General features: G+C 35.5%; 1 protein-coding gene across 1 annotated transcript in view; it reads left to right on the forward strand.

Moving 5' to 3' along the window:
* Window positions 1-8,677, forward strand: part of LOC108530612 (unconventional prefoldin RPB5 interactor 1-like) — a 10,439-nt gene extending 1,762 nt beyond the window's left edge. The window contains 6 exon segments of the mRNA XM_017873598.1: window positions 667-712; window positions 714-833; window positions 2,449-2,800; window positions 4,535-4,677; window positions 5,452-5,701; window positions 8,387-8,677. Of these exon segments, the coding sequence (XP_017729087.1) occupies window positions 667-712; window positions 714-833; window positions 2,449-2,800; window positions 4,535-4,677; window positions 5,452-5,701; window positions 8,387-8,569 (1,094 nt within the window). The 3' untranslated portion in view covers window positions 8,570-8,677.
* Window positions 8,678-9,622: the final 945 nt, after the last annotated feature.

Genomic DNA, 9,622 nt, shown 5'->3' on the forward strand with positions numbered 1-9,622 from the left:
TTGTGGCCATTTCTCCATATGCATTTTTGAAGCTCTGCTTCACAACCTTTAATGTGCATGCAGATTCTCTGGGGCTCTTGTTGAAATATAGTTTCTGATTCGGTGGGTCTGGGGTGTCCTTAGAGCTTACACTTCTGAAGTATTCCCCAGGGACACCAGTGCTGCTGGTCCATGGACCACACTTTGAGTGGCAAGGGTGTAAGAGACATTCATCCTTGGAGTTCCCCTGTTTGGCTTAAAAATTGTGACCACTCTGTTTCAATATCTCCCTTGCCCCAAAAGAAAGTCTCATTAAGTCTGGGTTTGTGCCTTTTCATGTTGACTATTTTTTTTTTTGAGACAGAGTCTCGTTGTGTCTCCCAGGCTGGAGTGCAGTGGCCAGATCTCAGCTCACTGCAAGCTCCGCCTCCCGGGTTTACGCCATTCTCCTGCCTCAGCCTCCCGAGTAGCTGGGACTACAGGCGCCCGCTACCTCGCCTGGCTAGTGTTTTGTATTTTTTTAGTAGAGATGGGGTTTCACCGTGTTAGCCAGGATGGTCTCGATCTCCTGACCTCATGATCCGCCCTTCTCGGCCTCCCAAAGTGCTGGGATTACAGGCTTGAGCCACCGCACCCGGCCTTTCATGTTGACTATTAACAGCCATGTCTTTCCCTTTTTCTAAATAGCGAAACACCGAATTGCTCATAAACCGCATTCCAAACCAAAACTTCAGATATTTTGAAGCAGATATTGCAAATGATGTGAAATCCAAGGATTTGCTTGCTGATAAAGAACTGTGGGCTCGACTTGAAGAACTAGAGAGACAAGAAGAATTGCTGGGTGAACTCGATAGGTACTTGATGACAGATTATCTTTCCAAGATAATTTGTTTCTATATACATTTCCTCATTAATCTTTCTTCATTAATAAAATAGTATGTGTTCATTGAAGAAAATGCAGGGAAGCATAATATATTATCAATAATCCTTTCACCTCAAGATAAACATTAATTCTTTGGAATATTTTCTTTTTTTTTTTTGAGACGGAGTCTCGCTCTGTCGCCCGGGCTGGAGTGCAGTGGCCGGATCTCAGCTCACTGCAAGCTCCGCCTCCCGGGTTTACACCATTCTCCTGCCTCAGCCTCCCGAGTAGCTGGGACTACAGGCGCCCGCCACCTCGCCTGGCTAGTTTTTTGTATTTTTTAGTAGAGACGGGGTTTCACAGTGTTAGCCAGGATGGTCTCGATCTCCTGACCTCGTGATCCGCCCGTCTCGGCCTCCCAAAGTGCTGGGATTACAGGCTTGAGCCACCGCGCCCGGCCGGAATATTTTCTTATAGGATTGTGTGTTTGTGCATATTCCCATGCATGTGCATGTACTTTAATACTTAAGATCAACATCTTCTTTTTTTTATTATAGCCTATTTTGTATAATTATACCAGATAGTTGACTTTTAATAATCTTGGATTTAATATATATAATGTTCAATTTTAAATGAAGTATTTTTATACTACACCTAGGATAGTGCTCTATCTTTGAATGTGTTGTGAAAAACAAAAATACACTTTGGAGCAGGTAATTTGTAATCTGGTCAGATAGCTATATGTATGAGAAACTTTACCAAATTGCTGTTTGAAATACACATTAGCACATACTTAGAATTGTTAAAATGCTAAATGAAGTCTGCTGCTCGAGAAGTTCCTATATTATTTTGCTTAAATGATGTACCATATGCAATAATTAGTTTCTGTGAAAAATAGGGCAGGAAGCATACAAGTTTCTTTTCCTACCATTTCACCTATAAATTCTTAGGTCTTTTGATTAACTGATACTATTCATTTTAAAACCAGTTTTGAATCTTGTGATTTTCTTGGTCATGATTCTCTATTTTTGTATGATGTTATTTCAGTTCTGTTGCATTTTCGATTTTGTTATTTTTGTAAGGTCCTCAAATCTTTTATAGAATCAAGTATGGTAAGTGTTCACTCGTGTGTATAAATATAAGTATATTCATGTGCATATGTATAAATCCTTTATTTTTTAAAATTACAGTAATACATACTCATTGTAAAATCTGAGTATAGGAGTAGAAAATAAGTGTGTATTATAGTTATGTGGTTTCAATTTCTGGTCTTTAAATAGAGATACATGTTACCTGAATTTCTTACAACTTTGTTATTATTGGTACTATATTTATATTGCATATGGCCAGTATCTTTCTTGCAAAGATAAAAAAATTATCTTCTATATTCTACTTATGTCTGAATAACTGCAATATATAGAAGCAGCATAGGAACTAATGTTTTTTGTTAACTTCAAAACATTTTTTTGTTTTGAACTTAGAGTTCTAGTTTTAAAATACTTTATTCAAGATCTTAGTATTTACCCATGGAAACTAACTGGAAATTTAAATAATGTAAAATTCTAGTATGTTTGTTTGATCTTGTTAATTTTCTTCTCCCTTACTAGTAAGCCTGATATTGTGATTGCAAATGGAGAAGATACGACATCTTCTGAAGAGGAAAAGGAAGATCATAACACAAATGTGAATGCGATGCATCAAGTAACAGACTCTCATACTCTGGACAGTTGTCATAAGGATGTTGCAAGTTCAGAACCATTCAGTGTTCAAATGAATAGTCAGTTGAACTATTCAGTGAATGGTTCCGGTTCTTACCACAGTGATGATGATGATGATGATGACGATGAGGATGACGACAACATTGACGACGATGATGGTGATAATGACCATGAGGCTTTAGGGGTTGGAGATAATTCTATACCAACAATATATTTTTCTCATACTGTTGAGCCTAAGAGGGTTTGTATACTTTTAACTTTACTAATTTTGCATATAATTTGAACATTAAGCATTGTGATGTTTTTAAAAGAGCAGTATTAACAGTCATTATCATTGTTGATAGTGCCAGACAGGAAAATCATCTTTTGCCTCTTGTTCTGACCAATTTAAGAAGAAAAAGGGGGAAAAAATTTAGTTAGCTGGTATTGGTCCATTGTTCTCTGAAACAATGCATTGTTTGGGGTCTGGAAGGGGATCAGATTTGAGTGGCAACTACTGTAACTTCACCTGTCCTTCATTCAGAGAGTTTTGTCAAGAATCCTGGAGTTAATTATATTGTGGACATTTTGGTGTGCTTAGCATGTTGAAAGTGACTGCATTAGTTAAATTTTTAATTATGCCAGGTTGTTTTCTATGGACATAAAATGAATACTTCATAAGCACAAAAGGAAAATGTAGGAGAAAGTAAAAATTAGTTTCTTTTCTGACAAAGTAAATATAAACATCTGTGGAAAATCATGACTTTAGAATTTTGGCATTTTAAAGCTGGGGGTGACTGTGGAGATTTTCTAATACAGAGTTTTAAAGCTTTTCTCTAGTGTGAAAAGCCTTTTGTTCCCTCCATACTTACTGTAGAATCCCAGTGTTTAAAATAGATCAAAGCAGGTTGGCTCTGATTGAAGGAAGGATTGGCTGCCTTAAGTCCATCTTTGCCCTCTCTCTGCTCCATGTACTGCTCTAAGGAGGCACTGGGAATTCGTCTAATTCGTCTTTCTCAGGGAAATTTAAGGCCTAGTAGACATAGATCTGGTTGGTAATAAAACAGAAACTCTTTCGCCTCAGTGAGTGCCCTTTCTACACAATATTCCCAATTGCCTGTATCAGAGTTAAGGGTCTGTGGTATCAGTCTTAAGTGTGTGTGATTATTATTTAATGAAATATGTTTAAAACATATTTGATATTTCTTAGCTTCGTGAGTTATTCCTGCTCCAATATGAAGTGAAATAATTGTATGTGTTTTTATATTCTAATATGTCAGACTGAAGGGGTCTTCCCTTGATTCTTCGGGAAAAGTTGACTGAGATGATTAGCCAGAAAAGGTCGCTTTGTGATTCTTTTGCCAGGCTTTTACTTTTTTCCTGTTTTCATTTAGATAGAAAGAACAAATATTATTTGCAGGAATGTTACAGGGAATAGTGGGCATTATTGTGGAAAGTATGGTCTAAGTGCTGACTAGGGGAGGAAAAATAACATGTTAACCCCATGTGAACCCTGAACAGGGTGGGTTTTTATTTTTTTACTCCTTCAATTTCTAAAAGTTAGAGATGTTTTAAAATTCTAAATAGGCACTATTTAATAGTACTTTTATGACTTAAAGATTATATTCTCACTGAATTTTTTGTTGTTGTTTATACTTTCTTTTGAAATACGTAATTCAAGCCAAAAACTTTTATCAAAGGAATCGGGTGAAATGAAGCTTATAAGAAATCTAGCATTTAGTTCTAATGTATTTTGCTTTCTCTACAATAATAAAGACACTGAAGACTAGGATTTGTTATTAAAGATTTACTTTAGAGGTCATAGATCTGTGAGGTAAGGACTTTTTTTAATTCCACCTGATAATGCACATCATTTCAGCATCAGAAAATTTCAGCTGCCTCTCTTACTATTATTTGTTTAGTTACAGAGTTTGTTTTGATTTCACTTTTATTTAATTTGTCAAAAGGTTCTTAATTTCTTGCTCTGAAATTTTAGGTCCGAATAAATACTGGAAAGAATACCACTTTAAAATTCAGTGAAAAGAAAGAAGAAGCCAAACGTAAACGAAAGAACAGCACTGGCAGTGGCCACTCTGCTCAGGAGCTGCCGACCATCAGGACACCTGCTGACATTTACAGGTGGGAGGTGCTCATAGCTGCAGGACAGTCTGCTGGCCTTGTCTCTCTCTCTGCCACTGAACCTTTACCAGAGAAAGTTGTTTGTAACACAGAAGACCCTCACTGAAATGTGAAGTGTTCTGAGGAGTTAGCTTAGAATCTGATAGGCTGAGTGGCTGTAGCTTCCCAGTCCAGAGCAGTGGGAATGGAGGAATTTTTTTTTTTCACTTTCTCTTCTTCACCAGTGCTTTTGAAACATTTCCAAATGGTCTAGTCAGAAAATCCTGTATCTTCGGAAATGCATTTTTGTTTCCAGTGGGCTGGGTCCGTATGTTTCTACCACAGCCATAATATGCTTGGCATGCAGTTTACCTTTTCAGAGTAGAAGTTACACTGTTGCAGTTTTTTTTTTTTTGGAATTGTTTGTTGAGAAAACTATCACTTGAAAATGCGTACTGTTTTTATGATCCTTGTTGAATAGTGAAAACTGCTAAATGTATACGTGGGTCTAAAACTTAATGTAGAGTTTTGGCAAACTATGCTCTTGCCACCTAGGACATGCTTAAAAATAACATGCTATGTTTTATTAGGCCAGATAAATCATATCTTTCAAAATAGTATGAAAATGTCATTTGAGGTTCTAAAATTAATTGTGATTGTGACTATTTTAGATACAAGGTTTTAATAAAAATGTTCAGATTAATTTCTACAACAGATTTAAGGAAATTTTCAAAAGGTTATTCTCAGTTTTATGAGTTACGTACAGTGAATGTATATATGTTTTGAATATCACAGAGCCTTTGTTGACGTTGTGAATGGAGAATATGTCCCTCGCAAATCCATCCTGAAGTCTCGAAGTAGAGAGAATAGTGTGTGTAGCGACACCAGTGAAAGCAGTGCTGCTGAATTTGACGATAGGCGGGGAGTTTTGAGGAGTATCAGTTATGAAGAAGCCACTTGCAGTGACACCAGTGAGAGCATTTTGGAAGAGGAACCACAAGAAAATCATCAAAAGAAACTTTTGCCCTTATCAGTAACACCTGAGGTGTGTGTGTATCTTTTAATTCTTTATTTCATATAGTATCTTTGGCCAGTTTTAGCTATTTGATCTGAAAAGTCATAAGATTTAATTAATTCTAGGTTTCATACTTTCTTGATACTAATTAATAAAAAATTAATAGTCACAAGCAAACAGTACAAATATTGTGATACTCAAATAGTTTATTTTTTGATAAACTTTAAGACAAGTTCTATTTCAGCAAAATGGGAAATTTAAAATATCTTACTTGGCATTATGTATTACATTTGTAGCTAGGAAATTATTTAGCAGTTTATTTTAAATAAATTACCAGTAGGTCATTTTCTGATAGTGTAAGGAGCAGATTATACTATTCTCTTCTAAATACCTTGGCTAAGTTAAAGAAAAATAATGCATGCATAGCAGATAATTATCTAAAGTCCAATATTTTGCCGTGTTCCAGTGAAACTTAACTCTTGGGGGATTATGGAATTGTTTTATAATCTGATGAAAGCTGTAGACCATGTCCTTAGAAAAAATAGTGCACACTCAATACACTTTCACCCACCATGCTGCTTACAGTTTTTGGTGGCGGTGCAGGGGAGGTTAGGAAATCCCCAAATAAGGATGTCTGTGAAATATAAGGCTATTAATTTCTTCATTCTTGTGTTTTGGTGAGTATTTGAAGTTTTCAATTTAAAAAGTAGGAAGATTGGGGAACCCATGCCTGGATCAAATCAATGTATACATTTGTATATACAATAAGATGCATGCATATATAAATAATCTTATATAAAAATTCCACTGCTTTTACTAAATGGTATTATACTCAGTGTATTAAATGGCAATTGAGGGTGGAGATTGGTAGCATTTAGGGACAGTACATATGACTAGAATGTTTTCTTCCCCTCTTCTCAGTATAATGATCTTAGGTGACCTGGAAAGTATCTTACCTTATTTAATAGTCTTCCCTACTGTTAGAAAACAGGTAATGGATGTAGACTTTTGCTGATAAATATTTGAATATTAGTTTTTTGTAAGGACTTAGTGTATCGTGGTACAGCTAGAGTTAGAGTGTGGAACCTATTTTTTATTTCACCCTTACTAGTTTTGCATTTTGTATGGAAATGTTTAATAGTAGTTGCTATAAATTTTTTAACATCAGAGAAATAGTTCATGATTATGGTAAGTACTTTGGAAGATACCCTTTTCAGTATCTTTTAAATGCTAAAATATTATCTCTTTTCAAAAGCATTTTAAATAGAAGAAGGATAGGAAGCCTCTATGTTCATCGTGATAAAGTGGAGTTTTAGTAAAGTGAGCTTTAAGCTGCTTTTACCAGCTGAACTCCAAAAATAATGTAGGAGAGAGATGGCTTTCTTTGTTTTTGTTTCAATGGTGGGGCAAGGTAGAAGAAGGTGGCTTCTTAAATTATTCAGGTGATAATGTTGTTTTAACTAATTTTGAGCAGTTGGTAGACAGGAAAGCAAAGTGTACATTAAAGTTCACCTGTCAAATTTTGGTTTGTAGAGGGAAGGATGGAGGTTCTAAATATCAGAAATCTTTGAAAAAAAAAAAAAAAAATTGGCCGGGCGCAGTGGCTGATGCCTGTAATCTCAGCACAGCACTGTGGGAGGCTGAGGTGGGCGGATCACGAAATCAGGAGATTGAGACCATCCTGGCTTACACAGTGAAACCCCATCTCTCCTAAAAAATAGAAAGAAAAAAATGAGCCAGGCGTGGTGGCGGGCGCCTGTAGTCCCAGCTACTCGGGAGGCTGAGGCAGGAGAATGGCATGAACCCAGGAGGCAGAACTTTCAGTGAGCCGAGATTGCACCACTACACTCCAGCCTGGGTGACAGAGGGAGACTCTGTCTCAAAAAAAAAAAAAAAAAAAAAACTCCTTGGGTCTTACCTATTTTTGTATAAAACAACATGTACAGATATTTCCAGCAATTTATGCACATTGTTTAATTCTGTTCCAGTTGAACATACAGTTGACCAGATTAAATACAGCAAACATCCAGTTGAAATTGAGTCATTTTCTTTTTTTGTGGAACTTCTGATTTCTGTCAGAGTTAATTGTCTTAAAATTTTGAAACCTGTGCTTATTCCTACTAGTGTCAGCACTTTTATTTTTCAACTTCCACTAATCTCTTAAAATTGAGGCAAAATGCAATAAAATATTGAAATAATTGCATAAACACCACCAAAGAGATTTCAGTTAGAAATGTCAGTACTGGTGAAACTAAGCTATTGGCTAGCAGGCGGCAAGGCCACCATAGGATAGCTCATTCATCAACTGATGTACAAAAGTCGAAGTTTGACACCCTAATAGCATTTTTATTTTAATATGTTATTTTTCACAGCATGGGCTGGACATGAATGGAATGTATGAAAGTTTGAAGACCTTTTATTTATCCATTTCTGTTTTTTCCCAGAAAAATTTTTTCCCAGAAAAATGTAAAATTTACATTTTACATTTTGTTTTCTTGCATGTATACTGTAAAAATTACTTCTATTTGGTGGTGAAATTAAAATTTAATGGTGTTGGTTTCTCTGAACAATTAGTATTTTGATGTAGTGGTGTTGTCTAGCCACAAATCTTGTGAATTTACTTTTAATGAAAAGAAATGTCAAATTAGTGAATGGGAAGATTTTGTGGGTGTCTTACTTGCATTTTATTACCATAACCTGACTTTTGTTTTCTAGGCTTTTTCTGGAACTGTTATAGAAAAAGAATTTGTGTCGCCTTCCTTAACACCACACCCAGCCATTGCTCATCCTGCACTACCCACTATTCCAGAACGGAAGGAAGTTCTGTTGGAAGCATCAGAAGAAACTGGAAAGAGGGTTTCAAAGTTTAAAGCTGCCAGATTGCAACAGAAAAACTAGGCCCTGTCTAGGAAATGAGAATTTACACCCTAAAACCTAGTTGTTCATTTGTTTAGAATATCTATAGCAAAATAGGTTAGATGTAGTCTGAAATAAGGTATCCTGAGTTACTTTACTTTGGCAGACGAGTTTCCTTTTACCCTTGGTATTTGAAAAAATCAAAGTAACTGTCGGAATACTTTAAATATTGCGGCGTGTTTTGTTAATTTTCTGAATACTGTTAAACTCGTGTCCTAAGTTTGCCCTTTATGATGCAGTGGCAGCATTTTTGAATTACTTTTCAAAGAATACTGTTCATATGCATTGTTTTTGTGTTTCAAACTAAATAAACAGGCAGTTTTGGGGCCAAGCTGTGATATTGTGCATACCCATAATGGACCATAGTTTAAAGAAAATTTTACAATTTCAAATACGTTACAAATAAGCAATTATATTATTGCTTTCACTTTTAAAGCACTTTAAAAAAATCTAAAAAAACTTCTCTATGTAGGTTTTGCCGCCCGCTAGTTGGCTATTCAAGAAATACAGCCCACCTCCCAAAACTGAATGTCAATACTGTAATCTATATAAGCCAGAAATCTACATGAATTAATTGTACTCTAAATGGGAAAATCTTTGGAAAGATATTTTGTAAAACTTTTTTTTTCCAGTAAAAACTTTATGAAACTTGGTCTCAAAAATATTGTGAACTTTATGATTCAAAATTGAGTACAGATATGTCCTTGATTCATATATATGCTACATGTATCACACAACATATCTGGAATTCTTTCAGTTCCTCAGACACTTCTCCCTTATTAGTTTTTGCAGTTTCACTGGGATTATGTTTTGGGAGACAAGGAAAGGTCTAGATGTTTAAACGTTTTAAATAAATATTCCTTACAATTTCATCTTCCCAACATTTGCATTCTTTAAGGCTACGTTCCTACTAACTGAAATAACACATTTACTTTGAGCACAACTCCTCAAAGATAAATTCTTTCTAACATTGAAAATAACGCTACAAGTTAATCATTAGCTTGATGCATGCTAAAATGTAGCTTTTAAAAAGCA

Source organism: Rhinopithecus bieti, unplaced genomic scaffold (assembly GCF_001698545.2).
Source record: "Rhinopithecus bieti isolate Rb0 unplaced genomic scaffold, ASM169854v2 scaffold_7509, whole genome shotgun sequence".
Taxonomy (NCBI): Eukaryota; Metazoa; Chordata; class Mammalia; order Primates; family Cercopithecidae; genus Rhinopithecus; species Rhinopithecus bieti.